This window comes from Musa acuminata, chromosome BXJ2-8 (genome assembly GCF_036884655.1).
Source record: "Musa acuminata AAA Group cultivar baxijiao chromosome BXJ2-8, Cavendish_Baxijiao_AAA, whole genome shotgun sequence".
NCBI classification, from domain to species: domain Eukaryota; kingdom Viridiplantae; phylum Streptophyta; class Magnoliopsida; order Zingiberales; family Musaceae; genus Musa; species Musa acuminata.
In genome coordinates, this window is record NC_088345.1 from 2,755,987 (window position 1) to 2,779,324 (window position 23,338).

The window sequence follows — 23,338 nt, forward strand, 5'->3', positions numbered from 1 at the left end:
TCCACCTTTCTTCTGATTGGAGGAATCGAATAACGCGGGTCCCACATGAACGCCGTTGTCTTTCTATTTGCACCGAATGGGTGAAAAGAAACGGTGAGTCGAGCCCACCCTGCACGCAAATTGGGACCGTTGGTCGATGAATCCCACGAATCTCGAAGCAGCCGTCGCAGTCGGGAAGCCATGACGTCAAGACAAAGGCAAAGACTAAAGATTCCGAGCCCCCCAGCCGACACCCATGTCTGTCACCGGATCGATCCTGACCGTCAAACGCGCACATAACAGTGTATGTGCCGATCGTTCGTTTCTCGCTTTTTGCGGTGTCTTTTTGGTATGATGGTTTGTGTGCGTCCGAAGCGCTGCTGTTGATAGTATTAAGGGATAGCACCAACTCGTTTTTATGTATGGAGCTTCCGCACCCTCCCCTTCGGTCTCTCGTTCGTCGTCCTCGATTCTTTCTCCTCCTCGATCGGGCGAACCCAATCCAACTCACCAGACCCCTCATAGCTCTCTTCCTCACTCTCATGGCTTCCAATTTACGGCTTCGTGATTCTTGATTGGGAGCTCTCGACCAGGATCTGCGGTTTCATCTCTTCTTATTCTCCTACCATCTCGTCTTTATGTCGTCGCCTACATCGGTGTCGCTGTCAGGGGGCAAGATCTGCTTCAACTCCCATTGCAAGGAGGTTATACCGGACCACACGCCTCCGCGGAAGAAGGGGGGGTGGCGCCTTCGTTCTGGCGAGATCGCTGAGCTCTGCGACCGCTGCTCGTGCGTCTTCCCCCTTCTCTCTCTCTCTCTCTCTCTCTCTCTCTCTCTCTTGTTTTTTTCGTTTTGCAAATCTCCCTTTTTACTGTTAAGAAAAAGGTCTTTTCCACGTTGGATGGTTTCTATAAATGAATTTGGTTGTTCTGGAGTTGGGCGCTTCGGTGCTCAGATTTGATCGGGCGATGCTACTTGCTGCATCATTAGATCATCGGGGGCCTGCGGCTGCGGCGGCTGTTCTTTTATCGACATTCCCTTCCTTTTGTTATCCTGACTTTGAGGTTTTCATCTTTACGTACTAACAGTCTATTAGTCGTGTTATGTTGTGATTGCTTGCTGAATTGGAGTTCTGTCGTTGCGGATGGAGAAAAGGTCACATATTTGAAATATGTTTCTTTTATACGTTTTTTTTTTCGTGTTGGGAAGGGCGGGGGGGTTGAGGGAGGAGGCGGGGGCTGAACGTATGTAAGGAAGTGCAATAGGATGGTACTTTTTCTGCTTGTGATATTGGATATGCGGTTCTGAAGGGTCGAACTTCCTTTTTGTTTCTTGGTCTACTGTTGTCTTCAATTTGTGCTCTTCGTAAGATTTGGTTTCGTGTCTTTGTGGTGATGGATGTACGGTTCTAAAAGGTTGAGCGTTCTTTTTTTTTTTTTCCTTTTTCTACTGTTCTCGTCAGTTAGTAGTGCCCTTCGTAAAGATTTGCCCGGGATTTTTTTCGTTTCCCTGTAGCTGCGCTTTTGAGCAAGGGTCTTTCTGCGAGACGTTTCACTCTGATGTTGCTGGTTGGAGGAACTGTGAGGCGTGTGGCAAGGTTAGAAAATAAAGTCTCAGTTTTTATTCTAATCAGTAAGATTAGCATGTGCCCGTCTGGCCTCACCCCGAAATGTTAATAACGCAAAATGTTGCTGGTGGCTGTTTATGTGGTATATCTTGGTTTGCAGCGGGTGCATTGTGGGTGTGTTGCCTCAGCCCCTACGTACGTGTTTCTTGATGTTGGAGGAGTTGAGTGCATTGCATGCGCTAGGAAATCTCTTGCGATGGTGAGCTTAATAATGCTTTTGTGGTGATTGTTATGCAGTATCTAAAGGTTGCACTGTCACTTTCTATATATTTTTTCTGGTATATGATTGTTCATGCTGCACCACATTTGAAAATTTTTGTTGGTCAAAAAATATTTAATTGGCTTTTTTGATACGAGAGCATAGAGTTTAAAATGTAAGGTTAATTACCTAATTTCATTAATTGTAGGCACTCTGTACTAGTTTCGTTGCTTCTGGTTGTTTTAACAAAAGCCTGATAAAATAAATTCCTTGTTCACGCAAAGTTTTTGACCCTGTCACTCCTATATTCTCCTTGAGCCCCTTCCATCCAAATCTTTAAACATGACTAACGACAGGTAACTGTGTAGGAAAGAGGTCTGAGAATGGTATAACATGATCCTATTATTTTTTGTGTGCACATTAGGAGAAATGCAACTAATTTTGCAAGTCAAAACTTGGATAATTTAGCTGCTGTATTCATCTGACCTAGTTTTAATATGTTAGCCCAAATGTCTATTTCCTATTTATATCATCCTTTGTGCTTATTCCAGATAATGTTAGCTCCAGATATAGACTTCCGAGAGCAATTGTTTTGGTTGCATATTAGTTTTTACCACTTACCCAATTCTTTTGCTTTATGGTTGCTCTTACTATATTAGGCACCAAATCAAATGTTGTCTTCTCCTATGCTTATGCACCAACATGTATCTGAGAGGAGAGATTTACCTGTTAAATCTGGGAGACCGATAACCAGTCCATTTTCTGGACAGTGGCGTCAAGCTCCACATATGTGGAACATGACAAGCTTGCAGTCTGACTTACAGCAAAGGCTATCATATGAATTTGACAGACCTAGTAACATTGAAAAATTGGCACCTGGAGGCCGCCATTCTATATCAGCACATGAAAAGAAATTTGAAGAACTACCCGAAAGAATAATGTCTGGCAGCCATAACAATATTGCACGAGACAGATATGCTCATGGGAACACAGGTTTGGAGTCATTTCCTTCATACAATAAATATAAAGAAGAAGTAAGAAACACTGATGTCTTGCTAAAATCTTTCTTGCTTGTAGGAGAAAATGATCCTGATTCTACAAGGAAATCAGTAATTCCAGATCCTTGTTCAACCAGTTCTGGAGTTAAAATTGAAGCAAAAGCAAATTCATCTATCAAATTGCAACCTTTACCTATTTCAAAAGAAGACTCTTCTCCACTTATTGGGTTGGCAGCTCCCTTTTCATCGACAAATGGATCAAGGGAGCCAATGAAGTTCTTGTCAAACCAACCACCACAACTAACAACTTCTCCATTACCAAAGCAGTTTTACCCCGAGGGTATCGCAGATACTGAACTGCAAATTCAAATGCGCAATGGAAGAGCTAGAGTGGATGCCCGTTCACGAACACAATTGCTTCCTCGATATTGGCCTAGGATAACAGATCAAGAGCTACAACAAATATCTGGGGAGTATCCTTCCACCTTGTTAATCATTATATATTTGGTTTAGTCATTGTTAATCTAACCTTGATTTGTTGACATTCTATTCATATTATTTCTGTCTAATCCACTGAAGCTTTTGCTTGACCTATTATAAGTACAAATTCCGTCATCACTCCATTGTTTGAAAAGATGTTAAGTGCTAGTGATGCTGGCAGGATTGGACGTCTTGTGCTTCCAAAGAAATGTGCTGAGGTGGCTTCTTAAACTTTTCAGTTCTTAGAAATAGATCTTCAACAAATCAAGTAATTGAGCCCTGAAGTTTATAGAGTAATTGTTTCCCTATCTGGTTGTATTGACATTACTCTTCTGTTGAGCCATGTCTCTAGGTGCATTATAGTTTCCTACTCACATCGAAGTGCTGTGTGGCCATTGCATCTATATCTATTACCTATTTTGTTGTTTGATACTCCCATTCTTCACATTCAAATTTTCTCATGATTTGTCATCTATTACGCCAAAGCAACTAAACTTTTTTTTGGTTTTTCTTACTTGTCTCCGAGATGATCCATATGCAGCAGATGGTCAGCATGCTGCCTCTTTCAGGGTTAAGTATAAAAGTTGAACCAATTTTATAAGTTCTAAAATTAGCTCTTTGGTTATTTCTTCCTCACAATGTTTCTTGATCTTCACTTCTTTGCTTCATCCTCTTGACCTCTACAGTTTGTCTTTGATTCATTATTTTTATGGCCATACCATGTGGCTTTTAGTGTAGAACTGAAATGTTGAAGGGTAAACTGATGCCAATGATGCTTTAATAATGATTGTTGACTTTACTATAACAATGCTATGGAAAGGAAGCATTAAGTAGAGAGTCTACAACCGATATTCAAGAATGATGGCTTACTTTCTTGAGTGATGGCTTAGGGCTCGGCCCAAATTTTAATGGATGCCAAGCCTTGGAAGTTAATGATTCATTTTGCATGAAAGAATGTGAATTTTAATGGATGCGAAGCCATAGAAGTTAATGATTCATTTTGCATAAAAGAATGTGTGCTGCAAATATCTACATCTTATAATGTTACACTATAAGATCGTGATGGGATTTTAACAATTACATGTAAGCATACTAGATCTTATGTCTGATACCTTTTTGCAATGGGATTGTCTACATGCAAATGGATGAGCTTTTGCGAAATTTTCTTGAACGTTCTTATACTTGCCAACCTAACTGGGGAACACAACTCAACTGCCACACATATGTGCCAATCTGCCTGCATATTTTCTGGTTTAGGATATCAACTCACCATGTTAGCCTTCCTGGGCAGATGATTGATAACACAACTACAATCTTTTACCTACTCAACCAAGTTATTATACTTCAAATTAAAAGATTTGTACAAATAAGTACTTCAAAGTCTAAACTATGGTAATTGATATGAATCTTTCATTTTGCATTATATAAATAATGTCGTCATATGTTTTTTTAAGTTGCTAGTAAATAAAGATTACCATGCTGGTTCGCATGGATTGCCACTTGCCAAGTCATGCTGGTTCTTGCTGTGACATGCTGGGCTATGAGATTACATGATCAGGCCAATTCTTGCCAGTGTTGGTGGTTGTTCCAGGTGGTGTGCTGACCGGATTGGCATGTCATGGCAATGTACCATGCCAAAAAGATATTGACATGTCTACTTTTATTTAATGATAGTCTTGCTGCAAATTTATATCATGCCGGTGTACCTTTATGCATATTCTTTTAGCTATTGAGAGGCATGAGTTACCACTTCTACATTTCATACTAAAATACACCCTTACCACATATGAGAGGCATCGATGTAAATAGCAAATTACTTGTTTCTTGGGAAGAATAGCTAGTAAAGCTGCATTTAGAAACCGATCTTAGTCTCTAGAAGCTTCTTTGCATACTTTTGGCCGGTCAATCTTTGACCAAGGCAACTTAAATGGGTTGGGTTCCAGTTATAGTTTGACTCCAATACTTGTCCGAACATTGATTTGAAAATTGAAGCACAAAATATGCAGTGTTGGGTTTTAAGTTTGGAATATATAATTTAAACTTTGTTAGATATAAAATGTCTACGTTTGGAATATATTCTTATCTAGACTAGAGTAAGAATTAAGTTTGCGATTGTCTCTGACTATCGTCATGGTTGTTACAACATAGGCATACTTTCCCACAATTTCTCAGCCTGAAGGACTTCCTTTGAAAGTTCAGGATGCTAGTGGAAAGGATTGGGTGTTTCAGTTTCGTTTTTGGCCTAATAATAACAGCAGGATGTATGTCTTGGAAGGCGTTACACCTTGTATTCAGGCAATGCAATTGCAAGCAGGAGACACAGGTACTATAAGCAGAGCAATTTCTTTTTTCTCCTCAACTGTTGCAAGCCGACTATGCTATCTGATGCTTCTGTTCTTCTTTGTATTAATCCATCATAATTTATCTGAATGGCAAATGCATATGTCTACGATTCTTCCCCCTCAGAACTCTGTGAATGTATTTTACCTGACCTGTATATTTGATCCTTTGAAATCTTGTATTGAGGTTACCATTTATTCCAAGAAAAGTAAAATTAGTGTAATTGACCCTTTATGTTCCCATTACGACATGAAATGTCAAGTCATTATATTAGCTTTCTGAAAGTTGTTTCATCCTAGTGGTTGTAGTTTTTCACATTTGCTCTTTGCTCATGATGTGATATATGAAGGTTGTGTGGGGATATACATACAATTTTCCATATAATAAAATTGTTTGAAGATGCTAATGGAAAGGGCTGGGTCTTTACTCTAAATACACCTCTTCGATTCTTTTTTGTTCATACTCTTCTTTATTCTCTTCTATTCCCAGAGACAATTTTACTTCCAGTGAAACCAAAATTTATTTGCTATTTTCTGGTGTAACTACACTTTATGTGCTTCTGCAGTTACCTTTAGTAGGATAGATCCAGAAGGAAAGTTGGTCATGGGATTTAGAAAGGCTTCTAGCGGCTCTACTGAACAGGTTGGTTATTGTGACTTGTACATTTAACATTCTTGAAATAAAATATGCACGCATGACCAAATTATGTAGATCTAGAAAATAGATAGATTCTGACTTCTTCATGAAGCATATTGACAGAGAGACTTCTCATAATATGTATTGGCATCCATGTGTCAACCTTTCATTTAAATGTGTTGCTATCAATTTTGTTTTTCTTGGGCAGCATGCATCTCTATATTAGCAGAACAATAAAAAGAGACTTTTACCATTATAAGTTTAACTAGGGATGTTGCACTACATAGAGGTCAGTAGTGGGAAAAGATGTTACCATTCCAAGTAATATTTCAGTTGAAGTCTACAATAGTTATACATAAGGTCTTATTTGCTCTGGAGGACCTTATCAACCGTAGGAATGCCCATTGTAGTATGGATGATTTTATATGCTAATAAAAATGTGGGATATGATATCTTTCTAAGGTGTTCCAATTTATTTGGTTAATTATTGAAAATTCTGACTTTGTTTAACTTAAGAACTATGAAGTTTAAAGTTTGATTTTCATATTCATATGCAGGATACTCAAACACATATATCTGGCAGTGATTTCTCAACACCTCCAGAAGGTAATGACAAAATTGCTGTTACAGATCTCATTGGAAATGTCCCTTTTCGAGCTTCTAAAGCCAGCATAGAGCCAAGTAATCCAATCAATGCAGTAGACAAATCGTCCTGGCCTAAGTTCACAAAGGCAGGATTTATACAACAAGATGGGCCTGCTGCCAGGTCGTTGCAGGTTCCTAGCAAAAGGAAAGCCAGCACTCTTGGCTCAAAGAGTAAACGTCTACGGATTGAAAATGAGGAATCCATGGAATTGAAACTAACATGGGAAGAGGCTCAAGAGCTGCTCCGACCACCTCCAAACTCTTCTCCTGGGATTGTTGTGATTGAAGGTCACGAGTTCGAGGAATATGAGGTAAACAGCTTAGAGTTATCATTTATGTTATACTTAACTGCTATGGTGATATTTAACTTTTGATTCTTAAGTCACAAGGTGTATCACTTTGTATTACTCTTATAGGTTTGCTTCATGCTTAATAGAAGGATCCAATTTTGCTCCATCTTGTCCTATGTATGGTTTATTATAATTTTCATCCTTCTACTTCATTGTTTAGTTTCTTTTTGTCATTAAGATATTTTTTCCCAGGTTATTGTTTCGCAGCTTTTGCTTTTTTGCAAATTCACCATATTCTTCTACTGCATGCATACATTGAAAATTTGAGAATAGTACGATCCACTATGCCATGCATGATATTTATGATTCTTATAGCGGTGAGATCTTATGCAAATCCAAGGTTTTAAATGTAGATACTGGTACCCATCAATCAGTGCAATAATATATGCACAAAACTATGCTAAAATTTCTAATTTATGCATGAATGGGTAGAATTTGTGCTTAGGCTCTTATACCTTTGTATACCCTGTTGGGTATAATTTGTCTGATTGTGTTTTGGTACTTTGGTTGCACTTATTTGTGAATATAAGACTATATATCCAGTTGGCTGCTAATTTTGTTCCTTATCCTCAGGTTTATTGTAAATCATTTAACTACATGATGTACAGCATCTGATGCTACATGGAAGTCCAGCAAAAGTAGATTGTTGATTGTTTAATATCTAGGTCGGATACATTTGACTAAGTGCTTCTGTATTTTTTTGGTTGCAACGTTGATAATTTATACACATCCGCCATTTATGATTAAAAATTTATTACTCATATAATATCCAGATTTAAAATCTTTTTGCTTATTAGAAGTGGAGAGAAAGACTGTTAGAAAAAGAGAACTATTCCACTTTTCTACTGTTAATTCATAGAGATATCTTATGGTTTTAGCCATGGTTTTCTGCTATTGACTGCTGGCGAGGGCAGCTGTACAGATCCTTTACAGCAAGGAGTGTGTCAGATGACAAAGTATATTCTTCTGAAAGAAATGAGGAAAATTGTTCTTTCTTGTTATCTGATTTTCAATAGTCAATACCCAAGTAACTCTCAAAATATAAATATAGTTGCATCAGTGAGCTCTCGCTCTTGGTTAGCTTGAACTGGAACAGCTATATCAACTGAAAACTTGATTTGCTTAAAGCAACCTTTCTGTTAGTCCTTTTACTGTCAATCAAACAAAGCGCTTAGAAAACTGACTTTCAATGGTGGAAGTTACTCTGATGGAATGGAGTATCACAACTATACATTGAATAGTACACATTACACATCAGTCTTTGCATATCTTATAGAGATTGGCCTTGTTGCTGTGTTGCAGACAAGACTCCTCACAACGGAATAAGATTTTAGAAGGTTTCTAGTAACTAGTAAGATCGGATTATCCTAAAATTTTGCTCTTTGGATAGTTGGACTTATATAGGGCTAAATTTTGCTCTTTGGACTTATAAGTTGATGAATTAAGTTCCAGCCTTATTCTTCCCTTTGCTTTTGATTTTATTGCTTTTTCAAAGGCATGGTAATGAAAGTATGAAACTACTTTTCTCCATACAAACAGATTTTAAGCTGACATTTCTCTTATGATAAAAAAGATCAGACTCTTGTTCACTTAATCTACTCCAAGTGAGGTAAAATATAGTGAGTGCTCAAAAGACTGAACCTCTTTCTGCTCAAGTCAGTCATTTTCTGTTCTCTTGTGAAACTCGAGCTCTTTAGCACTCTTTTCAATGAGGAAAAAGTGCTGCTGACAGAGCTTTAATAAGATGACATGGCTGCTCATTCTTTCCTTAATAAATACTCATACAGTAACATAAAATTCAACTCATATCATAAAATACAGTAATCATATTGGACCAAAAACGTCTTACAAGATTTGCTGGTACTGCATGTAAAAAATTATTTTGAAGATTCCAACAATGTTCTGCAAAATAGAATAACAAATAGCCAAATTAAAATATGATTAAACTAACCTAGTGTTACTTGACCACATTGCATCCTTTGTTGACTATGTTAATTATGAGATTGTTAACATCAGTCTTTGGTTATTTTATTTATGGGACTAGCATTCTTTCTAATTTTCTGGTTCAGAAAGAGTCTTCTGGCCATTTGATATCCCAAGCTATTATTTATCTTGAATCTTGATAAGTAGATCATTCATATCCATGTTTCATAGTTGTATCCATGCTGGATCCTTTTTCAAATAACCATGCTTACCTTGTGCTCAATAAGCACAAGGTTTGTCATATGTAGTATTATATATTTAAAATATTTTCCTTTGTTGTATCTGTGCTGGATCCTTTTTCAAGAATTTACATATCAGCATATCCATGGTAGGTTGTATAATATTCAGTATCCATATCCATGTTTCATAGTTCTTACCAAACCTTCTGCTTATGGAGAAAAGCTCAAGAACGTTTTTTTTGCTAAGTCACTTTGCCATTCTAGTAAGGGATCAAATGCCAGAAAATGCATTGATTTACCATGAATATCTGACTTCATTAGACTGTCAAGTTCCTAAATGCCCGATAACTTCATTTCTGAGTGTCATTCTGCAAACGCAAAGCATTTTCATTTTTGTTTTTCTGTACTTGCTAAGATATGGCCTTTTCAAAAGTTGGACCATATTCATTACTATGCATATATAATTTGAATTGGGAATTATATTTTCTCTTTTTAACATCCAATTCCTTATTGTGAACAGGAAGCACCTGTATTAGGGAAGCGGACATACTTTACCACAAATCCAGCTGGGTATTCTTTCTGTCACATGTTCCTTATTTCTTAACGTCATACATTTTAATTACTTTTTAAAGTTTGTTTAATGTGGTTGTTTTCTCCACTCTGCAAATGTATATGTTGATTGCAACATCTGGGGGCTATATATTATGCTGATTTTTTTTTTCTGATAGATCTTAAAATGAAATTAAAACTTGCATGCCAAATGTATCTATTGAAGAAAAACAGGCCAGTGATACACCTAAAGATCCAAAAGAAGCACTTCTGTATATTATATATGTATATGTATATATATATATGTATATATATATATATATGTGTATATATATATGTATATATATGTGTATATATATATGTATATATGTATGTATATATATATATATATATATATATATATATGTATTTATATATATGTATACATACATATGTATACATACCTATACACACACACACACACACACACACATATATATATATATATATATATATATATATATATATATCTCAGTTGATCAGTATCTTGACATGTTGGTCGTTGTAGTTTTTAAATGGTAACTTACAGAGTTTGTCCTGTAGTACAATGTAGGATAGGTTGGCAGTGGAGAACCTTATCAATTCAGTTTGGATTTCAGTCACTGCTACAGGGAACTGGCAATATATGATAGTTAAGTCAAAAAACTCCATGTGGGCTGCTCCCACATTCATTTTTATTCTTTTTTATCAAGGCATTCTGTTTAGAATCAGGCCATTGTATAGTATGAAAAAGGAGTATGTCTCAAGGAGGTATAAATCTTGCATATAAGTTATGAGGAATTGGAATGCAGAACAGAGGAAGGTACATGGTATTAAAAAATGAGTTACGAAGTTAAAATGGCTTGGAAATTGGGCTACATATTTATATCAATGGTATCCATATTAAGAGGTGAGAGAAAATCATGGAACTCTTAATCAGTGGAAGACTATTCTACCCAGAAGTGAGAAGTAGGAACTTCATTTGTACTGGTACTTCCTATATGCACAAGATTTCCCTTGAATTTTATGCTAACAAGGGGAAGCATATTTATCCAAACCCCTTTACCCCTAAAACCGTGTTCTAGGTTCTACTTCTTTGCTCACAATTCTTTTCACTCAAACTGCTATGGTATTTGATCTGGATCTTATTTCATGTTGTAAACAATCTAGTTACTGAACCTGTGTCATGGTCCAAAGATAATGGATATCTGATTCTATGCCAGAAACAGACTAGCAGTATGACTTGTATCTGCACCCATACAGTGTGCTCGGATTTTCATGTTTAAGGTAATTCTGTGTGAGAGAGAAACGAGTTTTTGAAAGTGGCATAACTGGATGAAAATTATGATTCTTCTTTGAAGTCTTCTCTCATTTAGTGTGTGTGTTTAATGTGTACACTTGGATTAACTTTTATCATGCTAACCAGTTGCTTTTGATGAATCCGAATCAGTTTACCCATCATAATAAAAACATTTGGCTCAATTTTTCATATGCTTCATAGCCATGTGGGAAAAGCAAAATGTTAACTTGTTAAGGGCTTATTTTGACAAGTAATTTTGGATCCATTTTCTAATATCATGTAGAAGTTGCTTCCTCTACCCTTATGCCATGTAGTGGTAGGTTTTGTGACAGAGAAATTTGGCCTTTAAGATGAAACAAGGAGCATAGGTGTTTAACCCACATTTTAGATGTACTTCGTATGTGGATTATGTGTATTTGTATGTTTATTCAAGGATTGCAATTTTGTACCGTATCGGAATTTTGATCTCGGCTTGGTATGGTAGAAGAGGTGGTTTCTTCTCCCCACGCACGGTTTCTTCTCCCCGCGTGGGGAACGGCTTTTTCTCCCCGTCGAGGCTTCTTCTCCCCACATGGTTGAGGAGAAACCGCCGACGACGCCGAGGCCTCGTCGCCTCAGACGAGGAGGAGGCGACATCTCATCTGCGCCATCCACGATGGATTAGGATCGTCGAGGGAGAGCGGCGTCGGATCTCCAGGGTCACCCTTTTCTTCTCCCTCTTCTTTCTTGTCCCTCGGCTAATACCGCTCGCTACGGTAATGGGGCAGAAACAGCTTCAATCGATGGTACCGCCCATTAGTGGGCGGTCCGCATACCGGTCTACTGGCGGACCGGTACGTACCACCCGGTATGGGCAGTATCATTCGAAATTAAAACCCTTGTATTTCTTTACACCTCATTTCTATTTTGTCACTCAGTATAAATGAAAAGTTCAATGAGATTGACTATTCCTGAAGGTGGTTGTCATTCGAATCTACGTAATGTTTACTTATTCTATGGGAATCACTTGTTGTTACTTCATTAACATGTATTTATTTTAATAAGAATAAATTACTTATATTGTGTTCATTGAATGCTAATGTTTGTGTTTTTGTTACTTCATTAACATGTATTTCTTTTAATAAGAATAAATTACTTATATTGTGCTCATTGAATGCTAATGTTTGTGTTTTTGACCAGTGAAAATTATCAATGGGCTCAGTGTGAGGATTGTTTGAAGTGGCGCAAACTGCCAATTGACACACTCCTGCCATTTAAGTGGACTTGTACTGAAAATGTTTCGGATCCTCAAAGGTGATTTGGAATTTCTTTAGTTTTTAATAAGCTAAAAACATTTCAGAGTTCAATTAAATGATGGCATCCATAGATGGACCTTATCTGTATTAAATATAGAATAAAAGTCTATCCCATAGATTTTCTACTGGATTGTGCTTTGTCAAAGCTGAAAGGCTGTGAATTGCAATTTTCTTCAGGCAATCACAACACATTGTTTGCTGTATTACCTTTTGTGGTCACTTAGCATAGCATTTAAAAGCTTTACATAGCTAAAGACAGCTGCTTGAGAGCATTTTGTTTGTGATGCTCAATTTCATAAGAGTAATCACTTTGGTAAGGTACTGATACATGTGAGATTTGCATGATTTTAGAAGGTCGGCGATTCTAGTTTTGTAAGCAAATTGTTTGTGATGGTCAAAAAAGTTTCTGTGATGTAAGATGCAAGAAGCTACTAGAATTACAGTTGCTGCATGAAAACTAGAGGATGGGAGTGGCATAACTGTTGGATGGCTGTGTGGCCCTTTGTCATTTTGGTGCTCACCCGGTTGCAGGAAGGGAAGAGAAAGACCCTCCAAATTTGTTGGCCTACAATATGAACACCATTAGGACACCAGAAATTGCCTCTGATGGAGTGACCAAATCTAACTGAGACAATTCTTTCAAGAGAGCTTTCTTTGGGGTCATAGAGGGCTCTGTTTATAAAGGGGATGAGCTTGTCTGGTTGTAGAGATTAGTTGTTAGCTAATTATGGACTAAAGTTGGCATTCCTAGCGGTCAATGCAGGAGAGGAGCTGAGAAATTATGTTTGTTTACCTGAGTGGTGGTATACCTTGTCTACTTGTGGAGTTGACATGGGCATAAGTGGTTGATGACTCGTAGGCCTTTGTGAAAGCCTCTATGCTGAAAGGGCCTTTGACTGAGTTCTTGGCTATGTCTTCAGAATTTGTGGGACCGGAGGAGTCATGTAAAATCCTACTTGGCTTACCAGGTGCCATACGTTGTGGCACATTCCATGGTAGCTAAACTTGATGATGTTTGATTGTTTGTGACATGAACTCTAAGTTAGAGTTAGCATAACCACAAGATATCTGTTTAATATTGTAATTTGACTTTTCTGAAACCTTAGCTAAATGTCATCAGTTTATTTTATTTTTTTTTCTGAGCAAAATGTGATGCTTCTCTGACAGTTGACTTTTCTTTGAACATGTAGGTCATCTTGTTCATCTGCACAAGAATTGAATTTGGAGCAGATAGCTGCTATGATCTCTTGTAAAACAGGTGCGAAAAGTTCTGTGATTAATTTGGCAATACCCATTTCCTATGGTAACGAATCAAAATATTTCTTACTAATGCATTTGACTTTTGATTTAAGAACATGATAATGCCATTTTAAGCGTTTGACAAGAGGACTCATTATTGCCATTATGGTTGTTCCTGTCTCATTGATAAAAAAATGTGGGAGACTCTGTGTTGATTAGTTTACTTGAGAATTCCAGGTCAAGTATATGGACACTTGTAATGTACTTCTCATGGAAAATACATAAATCAGTTGCATGTCTGGGTTTAGGTATGGTTCTGGGAAGTGCAATGATCATTTAAAATGCTGTTACTTCGATAAAGGTTTTGAAGTAAGGGTCATCAGGAAATAGGAACATCAATCTTTGGATATTTTCCATGGGGTATGTTAAAATAGACTGATCGCCAGAGTTGTATGCTTAAAAGAGGAAGGATGTTCTCACAGTTCGTCATTATTACACTAGCGAGGCACATGATAAAATGCTAATAGCATATTTTAGTACCATGGCTTCAGCTTCCAATTTGACGTCATAGACGTTATGAGCACACCACCAAACACTTTACGCTAAACTTTGATGTGCATTTCTGTGCTGAGGTTCACATGTTATTTTACCGTATCATTTCGGAAGATAACTTAACCTGTAACACTGAATTTGATCTGAGATAGCGAGCTTTTTGAAAATTTTGACACAAATTTGATTTAGCATTTTATTCAACTTGTTTTCTTGATGTATGGGTTTGTTGACACCAATTGTTTGGTGATTAGCAGATGCTTCCAAGAGGGCCAAGGTGAAAGTAGAAAGCAACAACATTGAAGTATCTGATGGGCTCGATACACTTGCCAACCTTGCCATTCTTGGTGAAGGCAAAAACCTTCCGACGTCTCAACCAACAACAAGACACCCACGGCACAGGCCTGGCTGCACATGCATCGTCTGTATACAGCCTCCAAGCGGAAAAGGCCCCAAGCACAAGCAGACTTGCACTTGCAACGTTTGCCTCACCGTGAAACGCAGGTTCAGAACACTCATGTTAAGGCGTGAAAAGCGTCAGTCTGAAAAGGAATCTGAGACTGCACGGAAGCAGCAGCAGAAGCCCATGCTACCATCATCTGAGGTGCTGCCACAAGTGAAGAGTGACCCATCGTCGACTGGTCCAGGCGATGACAATGCTTCTCAAAAAGAAATAGCAAGCAACGATACGATAGTCGATGCAGCACCTGACCACAGAAGAACTTCTCCGACGGCAGTTAAGGCCCCTCAAATCGATTTAAACATCCAGCCAGAGAGGGAGGAAGATCCATCACCCAAATCTGATACTGGAAGCATGATGAGGCTCATCAGAGACTCCGCAACTAGAACAGCGAGATAACTGAAACAAGCAAGACCAGGAAGCCAAAATTAATTATGCAGATGCTAGATTACGGGCTTGTATAGTAGGCAATTAGATCCGCATCATCTATCCCTTCCGCTTGAGGATTGCATACCGAAGGAGCTACTTGGCGACTGAACATAGGTGGTATTAACTGCAATGGTCTTTCGAGTCATATCTGGCAAACAGCTCCAATGTGTATAGAATACTCGATCAGAATGCTGATGCATCGTAAGTTCCATTTGCTGTTGTTGTTGTTGTTTCGTCTTCTGTAAGCCAAATAGGTGTGTCAAGTAGAGATGTCTCAGTCTATTGTGGGCAGACAGGTAACAGAAAAAGTTAGTTGTAAGAAAAGGCTCTTTAAAGGTGGTGGTTAATCGTTGGCTGTAACGGTCGCAATTGCATTTATGATATATCCACGTATAATTTGAAGTAAATACAGAGAAAGTACAGCACAGAATTAGAGCCTAAAACATAAACAAAACACAGAAAGAAAAGCAATTACACCAACAAACTGTTGGGCTGATGGCCCATATTCAGCCCATGTGGGATTTATCAGCCTACAGCTCACACCCCCTCTTAACCTAACCCTAATTAAGATTAGGGGGGTGTGGTGGCTGCGTTTTAGAGGCAGATTAAAGCTATAAAAAGGCAGCAACGAGGCAGATCTTGGTAGCGACGAGATTCCAAAGAGAAGAAGGAGAACAAGGCAGAAGAGGAAGAGAAAGAAAGGGAAGAAGACAAGGACAACGCAGAGAGACTGTTCACAATCATCTAGCAGTGTTCTCATCTCAGGTTAGATCAAATCTACAGTAGGCTCTTGTTGTGATTACTTGGGAGGTTTTAGATATTGTGGGCAGTAACGTGATCCTTGTATCCCAGTTATTCTCTTGTGGTTGTTGCTTGGGTTTTGGGCAAGATATTGAGATTTGTATATTCATTATTCTCATAGTGGATTATCTCTAGTTTGCCCCGTGGTTTTTACCCTTCACATTGAAGGGGTTTTCCACGTATATCTTGGTGTTCTGTTTGATTGTGTTTCCATTTTATTCCGCTGCGTATTTTGGTCTTCTAGTATTTGTTCCTATACAAAGGTTATTCCTGTTTATATCCCCATCAACTGGTATCAGAGCGGGGTTTTGGTGATTTAATTTTTGTATTTGAACATGGAGGCCAGTAATATTTCTCGCATGATTAGTTTGAATGGAAATAATTGGATGATATGGAAACCAAGAATGGAAGATCTCTTGTATTGCAAAGATTTGTATGGACCTTTGCAAGGGGATAGTGCAAAACCTACAACTATGATAGATGATGAGTGGAAGAGGTTAGATCGAAAAACAATTGGATTTATTAGACAGTGGCTTGATGATAGTGTATTTCACCATGTTTCTACTGAAATTTCTGCATATTCTCTTTGGAAAAAATTGGAAAGTCTCTATGAAAGAAAAACAGCTGGCAACAAAGCTTTTTTGATCAGAAAACTTGTGAACCTAAAATATAGAGAGGGTGCTTCTATTGCTGAGCATTTGAATGAAATGCAGAGTATTACTAACCAGTTATCCTCTATGAGAATGTCTCTTGATGATGAGTTGCAGGCATTGTTACTTCTCAGTTCATTACCAGAAAGTTGGGAGACACTGGTGGTTTCCCTTAGTAATTCTGCGCCAGATGGTATTGTCACTATGAGTCAAGTAACAAGCAGTTTGTTGAATGAGGAGTTGAGAAGAAAGAGTTCGGCAACATCTCAGAATGATTCACAGGCACTTATCTCAGAGAACAGAGGAAGGTCAAAGTCTAGAAGCAGTTCACGTATGGGTAGGAGCAAGTCAAGATCAAGAAAAGATATTGTTTGCTATAACTGTGGTGAGAAAGGACATTACAAGAACCAATGTAAGCAACCTAAGAAGAACAAGAAAAAGGGAAAAGAAGTGGAGTCTACAGAGTCAAAGGATAATACTACAGCTACAGTGCAGGGTGGTGATTATTTGATTTTGTCTCCTTCTGATGATATTTTTTCTTGTGTGTGTCAGGATCTTGAGTGGGTGATTGACACAGGTGCTTCTTATCATGCTACACCACGGAGGGAGTTTTTTGCTACATACAGGTCTGGAAACTTTGGTGCTGTCAAGATGGGCAACTATGGCACAGCAGACATCATTGGCATGGGTGATATCCATTTAAAGACCAACCTTGGCTGTAAGTTGGTACTTAAGGATGTGAGGTATGTGGTTGACTTGAGGCTAAATTTAATTTCAGTTGGAAGACTAGATGATGAAGAGTATGAAAGCAGATTTCACAGAGGGCAATGGAAGCTCAGTAAGGGTTCTCTTGTTATAGCTAATGGAAAGAAATGTCATACTTTGTACAGGTTGCAGGCTAAAGCTTATGGTGAGCAGTTAAATGCTACAGAGAAAGACTTCAGTATGGAGTTGTGGCATAGGCGATTGGGACACATGAGCGAGAAGGGGCTGCAAGCTCTTTCCAAGAGAGAGGTATTACCAGATCTCAGAGGTATACATCTGAACCCTTGTATTGATTGTTTGGCTGGTAAACAACATAGAGTTTCATTTGCTAGTGCTGTTTTGTCTAGAAAAATGCATGCCTTAGACCGTGTTTATACAGATGTATGTGGTCCTTTGAGGACAAAAACTCCTGGTGGATCTGTTGATGTTCTTGGTATAAGTGGTGCACTTTATTTTGTCACTTTTATAGATGATTTTTCTAGGAAAGTTTGGGCTTATGCTTTGAAGACCAAAGATCAGGTTATTAATGTCTTCAAAGAGTTTCATGCCAGGGTTGAAAGGGAGACAGAAAGGAAATTGAAATGCATAAGATCAGATAATGGTGGTGAGTATATGGGATTGTTTAATGACTATTGCAGGTTGCATGGGATCCAACATGAGATGACAGTTCCTGGTACACCTCAGCATAATGCAATTGCAGAGAGGATGAACCGCACCATCATGGAAAAGATCAGATGTATGCTTTCACAGGCCAAGCTACCCAAAAGGTTTTGGGATGAGGCTTTGAGGACTGCAGTTGATGTGATCAACTTATCACCATGTACAGCCCTAGATGGTGATGTTGCAGAGCATGTATGGTCAGGGAAAGATGTTTCCTACAGGCATTTGAGAGTGTTTGGTTGTCGTGCATTTGCACATGTTCCAGATAATGAGAGGTCCAAGCTAGATGGTAAGTCTAAAGAATGTATTTTTCTTGGTTACTCACATGATCAGTTTGGTTACAGGCTTTGGGATCCAGAAAAGCAGAAGGTGTTCAGGAGTAGAGATGTGGTCTTCTTTGAGGATCAAACCTTTGAGGATTTGAAGAAGAAGGCACCAGCCAAGACTTCTGTAGAAAGATTAGCAGATTGTGACCCAGTTATTCCTCCAGTATATCAGAGTGATGGGGGAGATGTGCAGGAAAATAGTGTAGAGCCTGATATTGATTTACCTACAGGACATGTTGAGCAAGAAGAAGTAGGAGAGCAAGTTCCCGCAGAACCTCAATTGAGAAGATCTTCTAGACAACGTCAACCTTCCAGAAGATACTCTACAGATGAGTATGTGATGCTTACTGATGCAGGTGAACCAGAGAGTTACCAGGAAGCAGTTGAGAGTGAGCAGAAAGAGAAGTGGTTAGTTGCTATGCAGGAAGAGATGGATGCTCTTCAGAAGAACCACACTTATGATTTGGTGCTGCTACCAAATGGAATGAAGGCCTTGAAGAACAAGTGGGTTTTTAGGTTGAAGACTCAAGAATATTGTTCTCAACCAAAGTACAAAGCTAGATTGGTTGTGAAAGGTTTTGGTCAAAAGAAAGGTATTGACTTTGAAGAGATATTTTCTCATGTTGTTAAAATGTCTTCTATTCGTGTTGCTCTTGGTATTACTGCTAGCCAGGACTTGGAGGTTGAGCAGTTAGATGTGAAGACAGCTTTCCTTCATGGTGATTTGGAGGAGGAAATTTATATGGAGCAACCAGAAGGCTTCAAAGTCAAAGGTAAAGATAATTTTGTCTGCAAGTTGAAGAAGAGCTTGTATGGGCTAAAGCAAGCTCCAAGACAGTGGTACAGAAAGTTTGATTCATTTATGACAGAAAATGGATACAAAAGAACGGCTTCAGATCATTGTGTGTACATCAAATGGTTTGGTGAGAAATTTATTATTCTCTTACTTTATGTTGATGACATACTTATTCTTGGAAAAGATATGTCTAAAATTGACAGGTTGAAGAAGGAACTGAGTGAGTCTTTTGCAATGAAGGACATGGGGCCAGCAAAGCAAATACTAGGCATGCAGATTTCTCGTGACAGGAAAAACAAGAAGATTTGGTTGTCACAGGAGAAATACATCGAGAAGGTATTGGAAAGATTTAGTATGAGCAATGCTAAGCCAGTTGGTTCTCCTCTTGCAGGTCACTTCAAGTTGTGCTCAGAACAGAGTCCGTCAAGTGATGAGGAGAAGGAGAAAATGCAAAAGGTTCCTTATGCTTCAGCAGTTGGAAGTTTAATGTATGCAATGGTATGTACGAGGCCGGACATCGCATATGCAGTGGGTGTTACTAGCAGATTTCTTGCAAATCCAGGCAAAGAGCACTGGGCAGCAGTGAAGTGGATTTTTAGATATCTCAGAGGGAGCTCTAAGGTTTGTTTAAGCTTTGGAGGTGGACCACCTGCGTTAACAGGTTACACAGATGCAGATATGGCAAGAGATATAGATACGAGGAAGTCTACTTCAGGTTATGTACTTACTTTTGCAGGGGGAGCTGTGTAATGGCAATCCAGGTTACAAAGGTGTATTGCTCTCTCCACCACAGAAGCAGAATATATTGCTGCTATAGAGGTATGCAAAGAAATGTTATGGATGAAAGAATTCTTACAAGAATTGGGGCTGAAACAGAAAAATTATGTGGTGCATTGTGACAGCCAGAGTGCCATCCATTTGTGTAAGAACCCAATGTTTCATTCCAAGTCAAAGCATATAGATGTCAGATACCACTGGATTCGAAATGTATTTGAAGAGAAGCAGTTGCAGCTTCAGAAAATTCATACAGATGACAACGGAGCAGACATGTTGACGAAGACCTTAACAAAAGAAAGACAGGAGATATGCCGACAGTTGGTCGGTATGGCTTCACATTGAGGAGTCATGGGACAGCCTCCCTTATGGGCTGAAGGGGGAGGTTGTTGGGCTGATGGCCCATATTCAGCCCATGTGGGCTTTATCAGCCCACAGCTCACACCCCCTCTTAACCTAACCCTAATTAAGATTAGGGGGGTGTGGTGGCTGCGTTTTAGAGGCAGATTAAAGCTATAAAAAGGCAGCAACGAGGCAGATCTTGGTAGCGACGAGATTCCAAAGAGAAGAAGGAGAACAAGGCAGAAGAGGAAGAGAAAGAAAGGGAAGAAGACAAGGACAACGCAGAGAGACTGTTCACAATCATCTAGCAGTGTTCTCATCTCAGGTTAGATCAAATCTACAGTAGGCTCTTGCTGTGATTACTTGAGAGGTTTTAGATATTGTGGGCAGTAACGTGATCCTTGTATCCCAGTTATTCTCTTGTGGTTGTTGCTTGAGTTTTGGGCAAGAGATTGAGATTTGTATATTCATTATTCTCATAGTGGATTATCTCTAGTTTGCCCCGTGGTTTTTACCCTTCACATTGAAGGGGTTTTCCACGTATATCTTGGTGTTCTGTTTGATTGTGTTTCCATTTTATTCCACTGCGTATTTTGATCTTCTAGTATTTGTTCCTATACAAAGGTTATACCTGTTTATATCCCCATCACAAACAAGTAGTCATTCTTCCATCTCTTTCATCCTACCCTGAAACCGCTTTCCCTCGTCTCTTATGTGTTCTACTTTTATTGGTAGATCAGTGACTCCCACGGTCGATCATCTCCGCGAACTGCTGCAGCGACCGCTGCCGCTGCAACCTCATCTCCTCGTTGAACTTTCTTATGAACGCCTCCACCCGCCGGTTCAGCTCCTCTTGCCCCAGCGACGGCTCCCTCCGCAGCGTCCCCCGTCCCACGCCCGACGTTGTCGACGTCGATGACGATGATGACTCCCCGCCGCCTCCACCGGAATGCGGCGTTGCAGTCTCGCGGTCGCTGAGCGTCTCCGACTTCCGCGTCACTGCCGCCGTTTCCGGTGCTTCCGCATCTTCGAGGGCGGCGCGTGTGTCCCACATGTTGGACTTCTTGAGGTGGCGCACCAGCGGCACTGCCCGGCCCTCCGTTATCGCCCGCCACGTGCTCTCCAGCGTCTCCTCCCGCCTCGGCCTCGCCACTCTCCGCAGCGCCTTACCTGCACCATCGTATAATCTCACTATCATCATTCGGACCGCTCGCCAACGGAGAAAAGGAAACGGGCGGACCGGTTTGATGGTGGCATCACCGCAGTGTGGTCACCACTAGTTTAGACATAGAGCAAATAATTCGGAGCACACGTGTGAAAGAAAAGTTAGTTTAATTTGGAGGCGGTGATGATACCGTCGGGGGTGGACTTGTGGTTCCTGCGGTGACCTAACCTCACGGAAACTAGCGGTTTCTCCGTCGGAAACTCCGGCGACGCCATGCGGTCTGGAGTCCAGCTCGACCTCGATGAAACGAGCTCCTGCTCCACTTCTTCTTCTTCTCCCGCTGCCTCCGCCTTCACCACCGTCTCCTCCTGGCCCAACACCATCGCCTCCTGCTCACCACCGCCATAGTACTCCTCCGACGCGGCGGCGACCAGCCGCGTCGAGGGGGCGTCCCACGAATGTTCCTCCTGGTACTCAACCGGAAGCATGTAGTCCGGTGGGTGAACCACCATCTCTGCCGGAGAAACAGGTACCCGATCGGTAGAGTCGGCGGACGGTTTGTGGAAGCAGGAGGCAGCGGCGATGGAGAGGATTATGGCGTTGAGGACGAAGTAGAGGTAGGGCGGTGTGAGCCAGGCCACGAGCGAGGCGTACGCCCGGGGGACCTCGGTGGCGAGGAGCCGTCGGATGGGTGGACCCGCGTGGAGCATCACGGCCGTCGTTACCACCACCGCGGCAGAGGCGAGCGCCGCCTTGAGGAACAGCATCCGCGAGCCGCTGCCGCTCGTGCGGGGGGAGCCCATCGTCACCGTCCGTAAGCGACCACAGTCTTACGCTCTTTGTTCGTTTGGGCTGCGTCGGTGGCAGCTACGGGGAGGAGACGAAGGTGATGTATATAGAGAAGAGGCGTAGGTGTTGCTGTGACGCCATCACCTCTAGCCGCTCGGTGTCATCTACCTTCATGCTGCCGACTACGAACGTTTGGTCTGACCGATCCGAAGTCAACTCAAGATAGCGAGCATCTTTGATGTCAAGCGAGAGACCGACAGCGACCAAATCACGGGGACAAATATATGAGGCGGAAGCTAAAGAACATGAAGTCCCTCGCAACCATAAAGAGAGCGTCGATCAACGCTTCGTCGTCGGCAACTCGGGCAGACTCACCGACCGTAACGCCTGCTGATGACTACAAGCAAGCATTGAATGGGACGTTCAGAGATGATGTTCACGCGGTTGCACGCGTCAACCTCGACTCGATTACGGGAACGATAAGTAAAGCTCTGTCCTGTCTTCTTCTTGCATGCAGACACGACGACCGACTCGACTCGGTAATGTCTACAGGGTCTGAACAGCTGAGTCATGCATTGACTCGCGTAGTTCTTCTTCCCAATCAAACGAGTTAGTCTGCTCGCAGCACCCACCGACGAGTGGTGGCATTCCAAGTGTCGAGGATGATGCAAGGCTTCTTGGAACTCGGAGTTCTTTGCTGCTGGCCAACAGTAAGAAGACCTAAAGAAGCTTGCATGTGATGCCGTGTAAACAATTACAAAGAGATTACAGGTGACTCAGCTACGGAGCTAATCTCCTCTGATACATCATTGGAATTTGGATGCCAAACCAATAGCAACGAGAGGGTTCTTATTATGGTCGATGACCTTTGCCTATAATATTAGTCATAGATCTACTTCGCACAGGAGGAGTTACCTTCTTCCAGCTGGAGGTAACATGGTTTCTGCTACTGGTTTAGAGATTGACCTTTGTCAGTCTTCAGATTCAGAGCATCTTTTTATCTTTATTTCCTAA

The 23,338-nt window shown here is 40.4% G+C and overlaps 2 protein-coding genes across 5 annotated transcripts; one reads left to right on the forward strand and one right to left on the reverse strand.

Moving 5' to 3' along the window:
* The first annotated feature begins 392 nt into the window (after positions 1-392).
* LOC103993918 (B3 domain-containing protein Os07g0563300) lies at positions 393-15,616 on the forward strand. 4 transcript variants are annotated; one of them, XM_018830530.2, is made up of 13 exons: positions 393-769; positions 1,496-1,577; positions 1,708-1,806; positions 2,577-2,799; positions 2,884-3,277; positions 3,406-3,502; positions 5,433-5,607; positions 6,190-6,266; positions 6,818-7,216; positions 9,938-9,987; positions 12,464-12,577; positions 13,770-13,837; positions 14,622-15,616. In XM_018830530.2, exons 1-13 carry the CDS (start codon positions 618-620, stop codon positions 15,224-15,226), a joined length of 2,535 nt encoding a protein of 844 aa, XP_018686075.2. In that variant the 5' UTR covers positions 393-617; the 3' UTR covers positions 15,227-15,616. The 4 variants fall into 4 exon arrangements, with proteins under 4 accessions (XP_018686075.2, XP_009412433.2, XP_018686074.2 ...); XM_018830529.2 differs by having other exon boundaries at positions 395-769; positions 2,466-2,799; XM_009414159.3 differs by having other exon boundaries at positions 395-769; positions 2,466-2,799; positions 14,625-15,616.
* Positions 15,617-20,234: 4,618 nt separating this feature from the next.
* LOC135618655 (uncharacterized) lies at positions 20,235-22,733 on the reverse strand. Its single transcript, XM_065119718.1, has 2 exons — positions 21,726-22,733; positions 20,235-21,540 (listed from the first exon to the last, which is right to left on the reverse strand). The coding sequence occupies exons 1-2, from the start codon at positions 22,336-22,338 to the stop codon at positions 21,107-21,109; spliced, it is 1,047 nt and encodes a 348-aa protein (XP_064975790.1). The 5' UTR covers positions 22,339-22,733; the 3' UTR covers positions 20,235-21,106.
* Between the last annotated feature and the right edge of the window lie 605 nt (positions 22,734-23,338).